This window comes from Microtus pennsylvanicus, chromosome 4 (genome assembly GCF_037038515.1).
Source record: "Microtus pennsylvanicus isolate mMicPen1 chromosome 4, mMicPen1.hap1, whole genome shotgun sequence".
NCBI classification, from domain to species: Eukaryota; Metazoa; Chordata; class Mammalia; order Rodentia; family Cricetidae; genus Microtus; species Microtus pennsylvanicus.
The window spans coordinates 91,758,784-91,776,273 of record NC_134582.1 but is presented as its reverse complement, the minus strand read 5'-3'; the positions used below and the strand labels follow the sequence as shown (position 1 = coordinate 91,776,273).

The following is a 17,490-nucleotide window of genomic DNA, read 5'->3' as shown; positions in this document are numbered from 1 at the left end:
GACTATGTTATACTAAAACATTTTTAAAAAGTAATACATTCTACAAGTGCACATATTTTACAGGGTTCAGTGACTTCAGAGTTGACCCTTTGAACTTGATATTCAAGCAACATCAATGGCATACTTTCTCTTTTTAGTCCAATGACGTCACAATCCTCCCCTTTCTGTTTCTTGCTTTATTTTTCTTTGGGTGATGATCTTCCCCCATCGGGAGAAGCTCTGACAATGTCTCTCTTTTCAACATCTCACATTTCCAGTGTCACAGTCCATTTCCTGTGGCTCCACTAGAACTGTACGGACGGGATATCTCTGAAAAAAAGGCTTTGTTTCTTGCAGCTCTGGGGGCAGTTGGTTAAGAGGCTGTGTCTAGGGAGTGTCTTCAGGTTGGCTAGATTCTACAGAGAGCCCAGAAATTTTAAATACCAGGAGATTACAGAGCTCTTTGGTGATACCAAAAGTGCTTTCTCCATCACCCATAGCCACCAGTGCACTCTTAAGGGCAGAGACACCAAGATACAAACACCTCCAAAAAACAAACAAAAAACATTAGAGGCCTAAATCTTTTACATCCCAATACAGAATGCTTGCACTCAGCTTACAATTGCATTTTGAGGATGATCACATCTACTTTTTAGCTCCCCAAAACAGCCCAAGATGCTCTTTCCTGTTACAAGTAAATTAAATGCAAGTTCTAAGGGTGTAAATTATACGCTTAGTTCCAATTGCTTTATAGTTGTAGAATTTATTACATGATTCAATATATACCTGGGCCCTAATTTATCTTCAATAATATTTAAGGTCAGTATTATTGAATTTGACCTTTATATATTCTTTGTGTAAAGTTTTAATGTAATATTTTCAGGTCCATAGGATTCTAGAGAGTGGCATTTCAGTGGTCCTTAACTGATGATGTCAGCTAAGTCACAAGCAAGCAAAATATCAGAGAGGGATAAGAAAGTCCAAGGCTCATGCTCAACCTCAGCTTGAGAGGAGCAAACCATGACTTAAACCTAGCAGTCGGCGGAGTCCTGCTCTGCCCAATATGACGTCACTCCTAAGGAAGTAAAAAGTTCTAAACATGACTTAACAGGTGTTTACCACTTCTTGAGAAGTTTGAAGTTGCCAACTAATCAACTAATCAAAAGAAAACAAAACAAAACAAAACAAGCAACAACAACAACAAAAAAAAAAAAAACAAGCAAAAACTCAGCAAGGCAGAGGTGACCCACAAAGTGGAATCATGCGGCCAGTTTGATCATAATGGAGAAGTTCCAGCTTCCTATTCCAGAATCGTGGCCCATTTCCCAGAGCTAAATGCTCTCTCTCTCTCTCTCTCTCTCTCTCTCTCTCTCTCTCTCTCTCTCTCTCTCTCTTGCTCTCTCTCTCTCTCTCCTCTCTCTCTCTCCTCTCTCTCCTCTCTCTGCTCTCTCAGAGCTTTGCTTTGTCTCTACATCCCCTCCCTCCTTCATTGAATCTAGTCACTTGCAGTTTGACCTGGAACCTATTTCCTCCCTGCATTCTATTTCTCTTCTCAACCTGTTAGCTCTTGTCTCAGTGGAAAAGTACTGACCCCAGAAATCTAAGACCCTTCATCTGATTCCCCAGGACACACATTAAAAACAGAACTAGATGTGGTGGCAGGTGTCTGTAATCTCAATGCTGAGGGAGGCAGAGACAGAAGGATCTCTGAGCTCACTGCAAACCAGCCAGTTGAGTGTAATCAAGGAGACACCCTGCCTCAAAAAATAAGGTGGAAATTGGGCAGTGGTAGCACATACCTTTAATCCCAGCATTTGGGAAGCAGAGGGAGGCAGAACCATGTGAGTTCAAGGCCAACCTGCTCTATAAAGTGAGTTCTAGGACAGTAGGGCTATTACACAGAGAAATCTTGTCGCAAAAACCACAATAATAACAATAATAATTATATTATATTATAATAATAATGGGAGAGTCATCTGTGATACACAGTGTTGATTTCTGGCTTCCATGGCATGCCTACACACACACATACACACACACAAGTGTAACCCCAACATGCATGCATACACACATATGCATGCATACCCCCACATACGCATGCATGCATACAAACATACATACCCACACATACACACATGTATATCCAACCACACACACACATATGCAGCACAAACACTCAGAGGAAGAGGAGGACATGGAAGAGGAAAAGGGTGAAATAAAAAGAAATTATATAAAGGAAATACAGCAAAACAAAACTGCCAGAATAAAAGATGGAGTATCAGTACATGTTATGTTATTTTCTTTACTGTATAATTAAACCAATTGATAATTTCAAAGAAAATGCTCACCACAGAGTTTGTTACTAGTAATTCGTAAGAGCGCCACTCCTTGCCATGATGCTGTGACTGCTACTTCTGCACTAGCTTCCCGTCTATCCCATCTGTCGGGTGGGCTGATGCTATTTACTGTTAGAGTATCCATCCATTTACAGAAACACATGACTAAAACCTAAAAGTTATAACTAAAAGGTAATGGGTAATGACTTTTTGCTGCAAAAGATAATTTCAAATAAGGCTCTTCTGAAAATTGAATATTGAAAAACTTGATAGAACTAATGTTTGATAAAACCAATCTTCAAAAATGAAGCCCTACAGCATAAACTATACTACTTGTGAACTCTGCCCTGCGAACACTTTATCTTTTAGACTCACATGTTGGGCTGCTACTCTCAAAAAAACATACAAGAAAGCTGAAATTGTAAACAGGAGACCCAAAAGAAGCCAATTAACCCCACAACTCCAAAAAGCAGTCACCAAACAATGGGGTTGTGGAGAATGGTTTGTGTTTCAAGTCAAGGAAATGGTTTTATGCTTATTTGCATAATAGACAACAAGATGTAAAACCTAAGATTCTTGTCATTGGTTATATTCTCTCTATATGGCTCAGGTTAGAAGATGCTTTCTTAGAAAATAAACACTTCTTAATTAGCTCTATTCAGTGTGACACAATTCAGAACACTATATTGGAATGCTGAAGAAAATAAGTCAACCGACCCTGGGAAGAGTGGATGGCGCTGTCCATTGCAGCGTGAGTGTTTCTTGTGACTTCTTTCTTTGAAGGGCCAGCTGTATTATCCAAATCGAATTCTGCATTCTCTGCGTCCACCATTAAGCACACAGGACGTTCGGGAGAAAGCTGCCTGTGGCTCTCATGGCTTTTTTGATCACTCAAATGCAAAGGAGTTTTAATTACCTATTAAGAGATAAATCAGTTAATGGAAACAGTTGCAAATATTACCTAATGGAAACAGTTGCAAATATTACCTATATAGTTAAAACTCCTCTAGAACAATGGGGGATTTTGAGATATCTGAAAGTACAATTCACTTTTCCAAACTCTAAGGGATTTTGGCTGGTTAAATTATAAAGGTTAAATGATCTCCATAATCACTTTAAATACTCTCATGTGCTTTATATCCTTAATTTTTTTATTTTTAATATCCTATAAGAAAGCACTGCATGACTAAACTTCATATTGGGATGAAACTAGCAAATATTCATTTGGTTTTTATTATCTCCAAGAAACAATAGTCTAAGCCAAGAGAGAGACAAGAACAGAGAGCAGTGCTGAGTGAAGAGATGGGTGTTTACTGTGCACTTTTTCTTCCCATGTTTAAGATAACAAAGTGCCGAGGGAAAGACTGAGTGTGCTGAGTATCTCTGGGAGGAGGACTTTTTTGGGAAAAGGTTTCAGCCTTTCTCGCTTGCACAAGCTCCCCTATTGAGGCCTTGCACACATGCAATTGGACTAAATCAGAGCTGCTTGCCAGCCTTCTCCTGAGGGCTCCACTTACTGCCCCTAATGACGAGGGACAACAATAGCGGTCAGGGTGAAGTCATGAGCTCTGGCTTTGTCTGGCCAGTGTCATAGCATTTTCCTCCCACCCACTGACCCCGCAGGAAAAAGGAAGCGAGGATTACCCTGGATTCTTTAATCTCCTCTAAGCCTAAATTGTAAAAACATTTTTCTGTTCTATCATCCTTTTTGCTTTTTTATGTCATCTGCTATTTTTTTTTTATTTCCATCCACTACTTGATCAAAACCTTCTGTAGGGTTGGTGGATTGGTGGTGGGGGTGGAGGTTGGTGGGGCGATTGGTGGGGGATGAGTTGGTGGGGGTGGGTTGGTGAATTGGTAGGGGGTGGTTTGGTGGGTTGGTGGTGGGTGGATTGGTGGGTTGGTGGGGAGGTGGGCTGGTGGGGAGGTGAGGAGGTAGGCAGGTGGGGAGGTGGGGAGGTGGGCTGGTGGGGAGGTGGACTGGTGGGGAGGTGGACTGGTGGGGAGGTGGGCTGGTGGGGAGGTGGGGAAGTGGGCTGGTGGGGAGGTGGGCTGGTGGTGGGTGGGTGTGCACCTGCCTGGGAAAGTCAGAAGCTGATGTGCTTTGCCTCCATCACTCTCTACTTATGTTTTTGAGACAGGGCCTCTTACTGAACCTGGAGATGGCAAGGATGGATGGCAAGTGGGCTGCAAGGATCCCTCCTCTTTGACCCCACCTCCTCCAGTGTCTGGGTTTACAAATGCTGTCCTAAATGTGATTTGGGGTAGGGGGTGGGAGGAGTTGGTCTCGGGTACGGTTTGGTTTTGTGCTAGGCATCCAAACTCAGGACCTCAAGCTGGCAAGGCAAGCCACTTACCTCCCGAGATCTCCCTAGCCCTAATTAGCAGTTTGCTCTTGAGAAAACTCCTACCAGAAAAATCCAACTATTAAGGAAGTTTATGTAAAGAAACACATAGCTTTTGTATAAGAATTTCCTGTTTGCATCTTTATGACAAAGTGTCTTCATCCCCACTTACTTTTCCTCTCAGTCAGAAAAATCATAGGCCTTATTCTAAGTCATTATCCTTGTCAGTTAAGTGTACTTCCTCCCCAACTAGATATTTAGAAGGCAACAGTTCAAACATTATCTAATAAGTAGTGGAATTGGTGATTAATTACATCTATGTATCATATGTAGTGGCCTGACAAGCACTGTGGGTAACAGCATTACTTTTCCCTCACTATGTTTTACTTAATTAAAAAGGGGGAAAATGCTATTTAAATACAAGTAGGTTGAGCTCCAGCCAAATTATTTTAATATAGTTTAATAAGCAACTTTTTGTCTTGGAGATTTTAAATCTTGATTTACCCTCAACCTAAATAATCTTATGATTAATACCAGGACTATATGAATTGATTTTTATGAATCGAGTGCCAACTTTCAAGGCTATAATTTATAGAATACTGAGCTATAAGTACCAGTTAATGTGAAAATGAAAGCCTGGTGTAGCCCACAGTGGTAGTGTGGTTGCCTGGAATATGTGAGGCCTTGAGTTCCACCACATCTATCTACAGTGAGATGGAAAAGAAAGAAATAAAGAAGAAAGTTTTAAAAGTCAGCTAAAAATCACAGGTTCCATGGGTGAGGAGATAGCTCACTGGTTGAGATCATTGTGACACAATCGTGAGTTCCTGGGTTCAGATCTCCAGCACCACATAAAAGCCAAGTAGAGCAGCCCATGCCTGCAAAGAGATGGATAGGGTAGAGCAGGAGGCAGAAAAAGGTGAGTTCTAAGGACTCATTGGCCAGCTAGTCTAGTGGAAAGAAGAGGCTCTGGGTTTTACTGAGATATCACGTCAAATAAGACAGTACTATAGGAAATACCGAAATTCAAATGTGAGCATGTGTGCATGTGTGTGCACGTATGTGTATGTATGTATGTGTATGTATGTGCATGCATGTGTGCGCATGCACACACACATACACACACATGCACATTTGCAGATTCCACATAATAACTATAATAAAAATTTACTTTTTTCTGTGACTGTATTTTAGTTTTCATTTTATTTTGATTCATGGTATAATGTTTAAGACTACAATTGTAAAGCTGATTTTTGTCTTTTTTTTTTTTTTTAGTTCTTTACACTCCTGCATCACTCTTCTATTTCAAGCTTATATAAATCAATGTTCCTCATTGGCAGGAGCTGTACGTGACCTCTAATACTTGAAGCATCACTACAAAATAATTGGTACAAATTCTCAGAGAATGGTGAGGATTTCTTTCCCTGTGGATCTTAGTGACAGATCTATCTCGGGGTAACACTCTTTATGCAATGGCTAGGAAGGCATTTATCTAGGTTAGAACTATCTCCCTAACAGTTCTCTAGACAACCCCAACATGGTTTTTCAGCATAATACCATAAGGGGATTCCCTATAAAGAAAATGCTAGATAATTTCACCACAAATATAAAAGTAAAAGAAAAGCAATCCCTCAAGACATACAGGAAACTCTCAAACCTAAGACCAAAATAATACATGTCCTGGAAATATCTTTACCAGGTACAGCAATTAAGTAGGTAAGTAAGTAGATAAATAGATGATAAATAGATGGATGGACAGATAGAAGATAGATTAGATAGATAGATAGATAGATAGATAGATAGATAGATAGATAGATAGATAGATAGATAGATAGATACATAGATACATAGATAGATAGATACATAGATAGATACATAGACAGATAGATACATAGATAGATACATAGATAAATACATAGATAGATAGATACATAGATAGCTGTAGATGGGCAGACAGAAAGAAAGACAGACAGGTGGTAGATAATTAGATGTGTAGGCAAAAAACAAATTTCATTGCACTTTATGATAAAGTCAACCTGGGAAAATACTATAATTAAGAACAACAAGTTTAGACACAGAAAACAAAATAAATAGACCACAAATAGGTGGTACACTTTATTCTTAACATATGCAACCATTTTCTTCTCTGGATAATGACGTTTGCCTACAGTGAATTTATGTACTGTCATGTTGTTAAAAGGCTAGGTTCTGCAGTGCACAAAAACTAAGCATATACAAATATGTACGCCCAAGTTTATTTGCTTTAAGTATTTGAGTTTGACATAAAGCATGCTTGGGAGTGGAGTGATGAAGGGAGACAGTGCTCTCATGGTCACTCAACTTCTGTTGATCTTGGTATTTCTTTCTTGTCAGAAACGATAATTCAGAAGGCAGAAGCCCCACCTCATCTTTTCTGTATCCTATCGCAGGCAACTCCCAACACACAAGGGAAGCTTGGTCAGTACTTTGGATAAGGAAATAACTTATCCTTTCATGGGGTGATGGGGTGAATTTACAGATTGTGAACAGCAGAGAACCAGGAGGCTTGGGTAAGAGTTCTGATTTAGTCAATGAACATGACTGTATTAAATTCTCTTTCATTTTCCCCACAAACTCACAATTTAATTCTTTATTTCTAAGTATTAATCAATGAGCATTATCAGAAACCAGTTATCTGATGTAATTACTCTTACCTTTTTAAAGAAACTTTACTAATTTTGCAATTGCAATAAAGGAAGCTAATGGTTAGGCAAAAGTGGCTTGGGAAAATACTTCATGTTATTTCCCAGATATGAACTCATATCACATACCTAGAATCCCAGCTTGGTAACACTCAAAAGACTGAGATATGAGAATCAAGAGTTTGAAGATAGCCTGTACTACAAATATCAAATCCAATCTCAAAAAATTAATAAACAAAATCATATTATTGCAAACCTTAAAATACAAATTGCACAGCCACTGGTCCAAATCTTGGCAAATCAATTCTTCAATTTTTCTAAAGCTGTCCAGTTTCTGGTCATACTTTCCTCGGAGAAGGGGACACTTGAATTTTCCTTCCACTAGACAAAAGTTGTTATCACACATGGGAAATGCTGCCCAGCCCACGACCAGGTCACTGGAAGCACATGTTCCACGGAGAAGGAAGAGTTCAAACAAAAAGGACAAGCCAGGTCTCATGGATTTCCTTTGAGGAAGTACCTGTCCAAATAATTGACAGAAGAACATCAAGAGGTTGCTATTCACTCCAGAAATACCCACAGACAGTTCAAACTGAAGAAACGTGTTCTGTTACCGCCTGCTGCCTTCAAATACCTACCCTTGGATGAATTTACAAATAAGTCATCTAGCTTCAGGTAATTTAGCTGCCATACAACCATGAAAGCATGGCTCTGCCAGTGACTCCATGCTTGATAAATTTTAGGAATCAAGCTTGTAGCATTGCAATTAACATGCTACACTATATTTTCTTTCCTATTGGTTTGAGTTGATATGCCTGCTGGTGTTAAGGTTTGGATGTGTTTATTAAATATCTGTGCTATGAACCGCATCCATTAATCCATGTGTTAGTGGTGTGTGGAGATAGAGTCTTGAGGAGATAGGATTGGATGATGTCATGACAGTGGGGCATTCAGAATAGTATCAGTGCCTTTGCATGAAGGGAATAACAGATTTAAATCAGTTACTTCTCATTTGCCACAGGGCCCTCCACCATAATGCGATGCAATAAGAAAACGTTCACCAGATGTCACCACAATCTTGAATTGTCTGGCCTACAGAGCCACAAACCCACAGAACTATTCTTTTTTAAATTACCATGCCTGAAGTCTTCTGTTCATAGCACAGAAACAGGCTAATCGCATAACAATCTCTGTCTCCCATCATAACCATGATATCACATCTCTATTTCAGATCTTCTGAGTCATTCAGATACCTAGCTCAAGTGCTTTGTCCAGAGCAAATCTTGCCTGCAAAAAAATAGTCAAACAAATCATCATAGTCCAGAAAAGCTAACTGAATTATTATTGTAAGAAAAAGAAAACAGAGTCCTTGTAGATTTGTAAGTACTGTTAACCTAAAGTGACACTATTGGAGCCAAACAAATAGGAGCAGGCAATGATGGGTCAATTTTCACACTGACCAAGCCATGCTCTTAGGTGTAGAGATGAAGCTCATTACTCATCTTAAAGAAATTGTAAAAAAGGAAGACATAAATGATTTTTATTTAATAAAACTTATATGCATAATTTACTTTAAAAAATCATATGTGAATAGTTTTAAACTGATGGTAAAATATCTTATCATAGACTATTTCACAAAACATTTATCCAAACATGTGCAGTTATATGATTTATATGAACACTCCAAGACTTAAGTTTAGGAATAAAATGTAACAGAGACATCTGTTGAAAACACCATAACCCTGTGGCAGCTGCTATTAAACCATTAACGGGATCAGATTTCATTTAAACCAGATTTACCATTTTCTACAACAGCCCATGGGAAAGCTAAAGACATTAGGCACAAATTATTGACACAAGAGATCCTTAATCAAGCTGTACTTTTCATTTGGCTAGCTGGCCTCGAGTAACATTTCTAACAAGAGAACAAGAACTAAATGGAGGAGGAGGAATGGTGTCACTGCCCTGGTTAGAGCCAAGATTTAAAAACCAAGCTGAACCCATGCTGTAAAACGTGCTTTGGTTTCATCACTGGATTTATCTGTAACAACAAGGGCCCTCCTTGTACTAAACCAAAGCTTCTCATAAGAATAGGATGAGCTATGACAGTCCCACAATGACGTTTGTGGTGGGTTTATGTAAATTACTTCTCTTTTAATACTTGACTTTACATGGACTTGAATTTCCTCATCAAACCAGGGAAAGGATTGGGAATGTAGCTAAGTGAAAGAGTACTTGTCTACCATATGCAAGGCCCTGGTTCCAATCTTAAATGCTACCACTCAAAAACCTAAAATTATAATAAAGCCCCAAACCACAGTGATGTTAAGTATGTTCTTCACAGAGATGACACATTTATACTAACTTAACAAGAAAATGTGAATTATGCATTCATCCTACATTTGTATTTATGACTTATCTCAACCACTTCCAGGATGACGTGGAAGGAAAAGAACATATTTGAGTTTAGCTTGCATCGGTAGCCATGCCAAACACAAACATCCTTTGTTAATATGACGTATTGTCTTTAAGCAGGTTGTATAAACCCTCTGCTGTACTGTGTTGCCTGCTACAGTGCACATAGAGGATGCAGAGGGTAGTCATGTTATCTCAGGAGCTGCACCAACAGCTCCTAAAAAAAATAGTAGAGGAACAATCCAAAAACAGCCCACTGATTCTGGGTGAAACACAAGATAGGAGCTACATATTCTTTCATATTTATTTATTTATTTACTCATTTATTTAGTTATTCATTTATTTTTATTTAATATGTCTGAGTGTTTTGCTTGCATGAATGTATACCATATGCATGTCCAGTGTTCAAGGACATCAGATTCCTTGAACCTGATGTGGAACTAGAGTGGATGTGAGTCACATATGGGTGCTCAGAATTGAACCCTGGTCCTGTACAAGAGTGGCCAGTGCTCTTACTACTGAGCCATCTCTCCAGCCCCAAAAGTGTCATGTATTTATTGTTAAAGAAAGGAAGGCACTCTCTCTGACACCAATTGTCTTTTCAGAATGCCTGCATTGAGTGCTTTTCCCTTACTGCTTGTTGTACAAGAGATCTTTAGCCCTGTAATGTGTACCTTGAGACTGACTGTTTGTGCTTTGGCAAGAAAGATTGCTAAGTTTTCATGTTCCTCTCTCTGAGGGCCACTTCCAGGAGCTTGACTACTTCAACAGCTAGCCTATGAAATGACATGAAAATGAGTAGGTGTTCATTTGCTCGGGTGCCAATGTCATCTCATCACCAGAGTCCTGGTACCTGGAGGTCATATGGTCCTGGGAGGAGCTGTGCTTTCTGACCACCATAAATAATTATACAGAAGCAAGGGGTTTTACCAAGACAAATTTCACAGCATATTTTGGCTGTGATGTCCTTTCTCTTCCACATGGAGGGAGATACACATGGAAGAAGGGCAAGGAGGAAGAAACGAAGATGCAAATGAGGGTTTGAGAACTGAATGCTGAGTGGAGGAGTGGGAATGAGAAACATATGTCCAGGAAACCAGATACATATAAATTATTGCCCTGGAGTGAATGATGGTACCACGCCTGTCACAGTTAGCTCTACCTGTCAACTTGACACACACGGAGAATTACCCAGGAAGAGGGTACCTCAGTTGAAGAATTGCCCACAGGTTGGCCTATGATGATGATGTCTGCGAGGTATTTCTTAACTGCTAATTGATGGAGGTGGACCCAGCCCACTATGGGTGGTATTAGGTAGGTGGGACCAGGTTGAGAGAGAAAAATAGGTAAACAAGCCAAAGGGAACATGCTAGTAAGAGACCTTCCATCATGGAGCCTGCCTGTACTTCTGCTTAAATCGGTGCCCTGACTTCCCTCAGTGATGGACTTGTTACCTGGAAGTGTAAACTGAAATAAACCCCTTCTTTCCCAAGTTGCTTTTGATTGTAGTTTTATCACAGCAACAAGAAAACTAGAATAGTGTTGAAAAGCTATGCTCCTGGTATGCTTTCTGTTTCTTCCTTTCTGAAATATTTATAGAGGTAATAGTTTGGTTAGTTTTCACTTTTTAGTTTTAATGTTATTATATTTCATGCATATGGATGTTTTACATGCATGTGTGACAGTATATCATGTGTGTTACTGATGTCACAGGGGCAAGAAGAGAGTGTCAGATCTTTTGGAACTGGAGTCGCAGATGGTTGTGAGTCACCATGTGGGTGCTGGAAATTCAACCAGGTCCTCTGGAAGAGCTGCCAGTGTTCTCACGCATTGAGTCATTTCTCCGGCATTGTATGATAGCTTTCATGATCAGGAAAAATACTAATAAAACTCTTTTAAAAGTGCATTGTTTCTTGATATAGTAGAGACAGTTACAGAGAACCAACACCCACATTACATAGAGAAGGGATGCGGAGATATTTCAGGAGAGCTCTGGCTTAGCATGGTCCATGCTGGCTTTAACACCAGCACCAAAAAGGGGCAGTGGTGGTGGAGGCAAACATATTTTTTTAAAAAAGCTAAGTTATAAAATGATATGAATACTCATCTTTCTGGGAACTGAGGAGTCAGATTTATAGTAAACTAAATCCTTAGAGTAGCTGGAAAAGCAGACTTCACACTGGATTCCAGACATCGCAAGGGAAAGCATAAAGGAGAAGTTTAACATATGAACCCCAGACTTAGACCAAGTCATTACCGTGGACCAATTCTTAACCCTAGGACCTTCACAAGTACTCAGTAGCATGTGGGCAATTGGGTACAAGTGGGAAGGCAGAGATTCTCAGTGTTACAGAAGTTTTCTAACAATACTAGAGAGCAGCACATAGTCAGACGTTTGAATGGCAATGGATACCAAGCCCAAATGGCAGGAGGGGACTTCTATAACTTAAATCTATGAAACTCAGTGGGGCACTCAAACCAACTAATGTTATAATCAGCCCAATTCAGCTCAGTTCCCAATGTGAGCATAAAGGTCAGACCTTGATGAGTAAATCAATATTTTCTATTTCATTCTCTATGGTTTGCACCACAATGTCTACCATAAGCATGCAACTACAAGATATAGAAGGAAGAAGAGGTGAAGCAGGACTAAGAAAAACTAGCCAACTAATACAGATCCACGCATGATCAGAAACTCGAGTTAACAAAGACTTTATATTATTAGACTCAAAATTAGAAGAAGGAATGCAGTATTTCAGAGGAGAACGTAAAAGTGTTTTTAAAACAGAAACAAAATATTTTTCATGACCAAAATCATGACATTGGCTCAAGAGTATAAACAGACACAACAGAAAATGCATATTGAATGAATGTGGAAGTCTATCTGACAGTAAAGTTATCCCAATTAAAGCACAGAGGCAAAAGAAGAAGGATGAGAAGAAGGAGAAGGAAGAGGAAAAAGGAAGGAAAGGAGGGAGGGAGGCAGGGAGGAATGGAAGGAGGAAGGAAGGGAGGGAAAGAAGGAGGGAGGGAAGGAAGGAAAGGGAAAAGATGATAGCATAAAAGATCCATGAAATATTCCGGCAAATGTGAACCTGGAGTCCTTATAGGAAAAGAGACAGAAAGAGAGAGAGAGAGAGAGAGAGAGAGAGAGAGAGAGAGAGAGAGAGAGAGAGAGAGAGAGAATATGAAGCTGAAAACATTTGAAGAGATAAATTGATAAAACTGATGAAAGACATCAGTCAGCAAAAAGAGGTTCAGAAATTCCACATAGGAATCATAGAAACAGTACCTGAAAGTCTCGGGGTCACCAGTGAAAATCAAGACAACCTCTTAAGAATAAATGATCATTGCTGATAGCAAACTGAAAAGTCCATTTAGGACAAACTGAGGGCTATTCCAGGTCATTATCTATATCTCCTAATCACAGGACCTTGAATTTATCATAAAATATTACATGCCACATTGAAAATTTAAGTTGTATTTCACTGCTTAGCTCCTTTGCTGTGTATTCTGGTCATGTGACATTATTTTGGGCACATAACTAAAAGCATCTAGAATCACTGGCTTGTTTTAAATTCTGCCTTCAGTCACTTGGTAGGTTATTTCACGCCTAACTGGCCTCGTATTACATCCTGTGTTTACTATGTGCACCGGAATGCCTTAGCATTGTTTAAGATCTGATTGTAACCACAGCCCAATCTTACTTTCTAGCTGTATTTCTTATTAGATCAAATGCATATTAAGCAATACAAGACTGTTACAGGTTGCTTTTTTGTTGTTGTTGTTGCTATGATAGACAATTGACCAAAAGAGAAGGGTTTGTGTCTTCTTATATGTTATAGCCCACCGTGAAGGGAAGCCAAGGCAGGAGCCTGTAGCAGAAACCATGGAGAAATGCTGCTTGCTGGCTTACTTCCCATGGCTTACTCAGTTGCCTTTGGTATACAGACCACGCCCATGTACCCAGAGGTGTCACCACCCACAGAGGCGTGGGTCCTCCTACATCAACTAGCAACCAAGAAATAGAAATGCCTACAAGTCAAGTTGGTAAACGTAGTTTCTCAAGGCAGTTCCTACGTGGGTTCCCTAGTCTCATGTATGTCAAGTTGAAAACCAAGATTACATGTCACAGATACATGGATACACACTAAATAGCATCAAATGGCTATTGTTGAAAATATTCTTTGAAATGCCAGTGCATGTGTGCACGTGCGCGTGCGCACACAAACACACACAGTATATTGTTTCATCATGACATTGCCTTCATTAGGAAAACATTTCTTATCCACAGCTTTTCAAGCAGATGTATTGGTAGAGGTACCCAGCGGCCCTGAATATAAATTAAGGGGTATGTGATTCCTTCAAACTTACATTAAATAACAATAATTTTAAAAGAAATACATTGGATGAGATCAGAAAAGGACATTTTAAAATCTTTCGAGAATTATCTACTAGTACTAATGGTACAGAAGACCCCAAATTCAAGCAACTGTTATGTCCAGTCTCTGGCTCCATAGACTTTCCATGATATTAGGGTTCTGTCCATTTGCTGCCTGTAACTACATTAGGAAACTAGACAATTCAAAATGTAAACCAGTCCACATATGACAGTTCTAAGTCTTGAGAAATGACTCCCCCTGCCAAGGAGCCACAGTGCCATGAATTCTATTTACCAATTAGTGCTACTTCCTCATAGTCTAAGCATGAAGTAGGACAGTATGTCATGGTCACTCTCTTGTTAGTTATGAACAAAGATCCAGGGGTAAATCAAGTCACATCTATTATTTCAAAGCAGAGAATTTACCATTGCCTCTAAATCCACCAGGGTTGTCTTTTCTTCTCTACTTCCCCAGGTGACAAGAAACATTCTAGAAGGTGATTCTTCAACCTGTCTGTCACTTAGGATGAGAAGAATGGGGAAAGTCTCCTATCCTTGAGTATGTGTGAAGCAAGAATGAAAAGTGGGCCCCGGTTGTGAAACACCATTAGCTGATGGCTTCTTTGTAAACACAGGATAACCAAACTTACAATGCCAGCATTATACTAATGTGCCAAGACAAAAGTAATAGCAATCCTAAATCACTGGATATGAGGAGCTAGTGGTTTTGGTCAACATGAAAGTAAAGCTAAGAATAGATAAACATGTAGATATTCACGCAATCTCTACTTCAGCTAGCAAACTGAATGCTGGGAGATTCGTGGGTTGCTCATGGGACATCGACCATGGCTGCTATTCTTCCACTGCACTGAAAATAGTTCGGGATACTTGAAACCAAATTGTCCAGCCTTCTCTGTGTAATTACTTCTCTCACTTAAAGGAAAAGCTGTATATTCTAGAGATCAAAAGCATGGGCTTTGGCATCAGATAAACCTGAGAACAGATTCTCCCTTACCTCTGAATAAATAACCTACCTGCTTTGTCTTGTTTTGTTTTTTCAGATCTTGATGTCACTATCTATAAAGAGCTAGGGAAGAAGCAATGGTGACAGATAAACAGAATAGGAATAAATGGCAGTGTCTTCCCGAGCTAAATTCTGCTGAGGGTACTCCAGGGAGTCAAGGAAGTAAATCAGTGCTTAATTTGCCTTTGAGATAACGAAATGTTCCTTTGGAAGCAGACAGCTCAGAAAGGTGCTTGGGAATTGATATGGAGCCCAGGGTGATCTAGATTAGCAGACAGAGTTTTAGAGTGCGATTCTTTTTTGTTCTGTTTTCCCAGTTGTGAATTTAAAATATAGACGAATTAGCTCTAATCCCCTGTCTATCTGCTACAAGATAGAAGAAAGTAATTGTTCTTGGAAATTTATTCTGGCCTAGGTAAAAGGACAGAGAACCACAGGAATTACAGCCACACAGCTTCCAAATAGGAAAGAGACCCTCACTGCCTGCACCCTTTAATGCAAGTGCATAAAGTGTATGCTTTAGAATATTATTTTAAGTTTTTCATCCTGAATATCACCATAATATCAACAATTAACACTCACTAAACTCAAAGCAGTTTTTAAAAATACTTTATCCTCATTAGCTTAATCACCACAATTATACCATGATGAATAATCTGTTATGAACCCAATTTTATAAATGCCTGGACTAAGACAGAGAGATCTGGGTTCACAGACATCCAAAATAGCTGTGAAGTAGAAGTGGGATCTGATCATAGGCCTCAGAGAGTGATTCAAGCCTTACTTACCACAAATAGGAGAAATGAATGCAAAAAGTCAGCCTTAGGTTCATGCCCAGAGGCCTCAAGGCCACCTTGTTCCACCCTACCGACTGTTCCTCACAGTCTCTGCAAAGTAAGAAATGTGGCCTCTTCTCCCACATAGCTGTCTTCAAGTCACCCACTTCTGGTTCAGACATCTACATCTTGCCTAGAATTAATCAAGTAAAAACTTGCTTGTTCTAATAAAATTCAGCATCCTTAATGAACAATTTTTTTTGAAAGGCTGAGTTTACCTTCTACTTTATAAGTTACTAATACTGAATAAAGGACACAATCTTGTGATCGCATACCTGAGGCCTGCACTCTATCCGCACAACTAACTTAACCTTTCAAAAGTCACTAACAATCTAAAATCTGAAGGCTTTAGAGCAACAGCTACCACCAAATTTGTTCTGCATCAGAATTGCTCAAAGGCGCTTATGATGTCTATTGCTATGAAGAGACCCCATGATTACAGCAACTCTTCTAATGGAAAACAGTCAATTGGGGTGACTTGCTAACAGTCCAGAGGTTCAGTCTATTATCACCATAGTGGGACATGGTAGTATGCAAGCAAACATGGTGCTATAGAAGTAGCTGAGAGTTCTACATCTTGCAGGCAACAGGAAGTGGTCTGTCTGTCACACTCAGTGAAGCTTGAGCAAAAGAGGGCTCCAAGTCCACACCCACAGTGACACTTCCTTTAACAAGGCCACACCTATTTCAACAAGGCACGCCTCCTACTCCCACTGGGATTATGGGGGCCAATTACATTTAAACTTCCATAGGTGCTTACTTCAAAGGCTTATTACTATTCCATTTATTCTTAGGTTTCAATCAGTAGGAGGAGTACAAGTGAATCGGGTGACCACACTTTGAATCAGCTGCTCCTTCAGCTCTTTCTTTGAGACTCAATACCCCATGCAGATGCAAAAAACAGACAAGGAAAATCTGAGTATCTTCAATGAAGTCTCATCAACTCCCCTGATCAGGACAATTCCTGTCTAAAATAAGAATGAGTCCTAGCTGAATAATTTCTGGCTCTGCCATATGACCTTCACGCCATTATCCATGCAGCAAGACCAAGATGAAGGGGAAAGTCATGGAACTGAATATTTTAATTTGGAAAATTCCATTCTGGGATGGATAATCCCTCCTCTGTTTCTTCAGTCTTTTTCTATTCTATGATTTTTTTTAAATTGGAAAAAAAATGTTGTGCTTCCTTTTCCTTTTCTCCTTGTTAGGCAAAAGACAGATCTTTCCCTTCATTGTCCCTGAGAGTTGAACACATTGGGGGAAAATTGGGCACAGCCCATTACTTTTACAAACCCTAGTGAGCGAGCCTCAATGCACGAAAAGATGGCGTTTCTGAACATCTGCAGTCTGATTAGATCAAAGACCAACAAATTAGCTGCAAATAGCTTCACAAGGAGCATGCAAATATATCATTGGGAAGGAGAAAACTTTGGGCAATAATTGCTAATAAACATTTTCCCTTTGGGCAGCCCACACCATATCAAAAACTTGTA

At 39.6% G+C, this 17,490-nt stretch overlaps 1 protein-coding gene across 1 annotated transcript in view; it reads right to left on the bottom strand.

Moving 5' to 3' along the window:
• The window catches only part of LOC142849038 (uncharacterized), a 292,085-nt gene that overhangs the window by 156,641 nt on the left and 117,954 nt on the right, over nucleotides 1–17,490 (bottom strand). The window contains exons 17-18 of the mRNA XM_075971155.1: nucleotides 7,598–7,861; nucleotides 3,033–3,231 (exon numbers count right to left, since the gene is read on the bottom strand). Coding sequence (XP_075827270.1) covers nucleotides 3,033–3,231; nucleotides 7,598–7,861 — 463 coding nt within the window. The remainder of the gene's footprint in view (nucleotides 1–3,032; nucleotides 3,232–7,597; nucleotides 7,862–17,490) is intronic.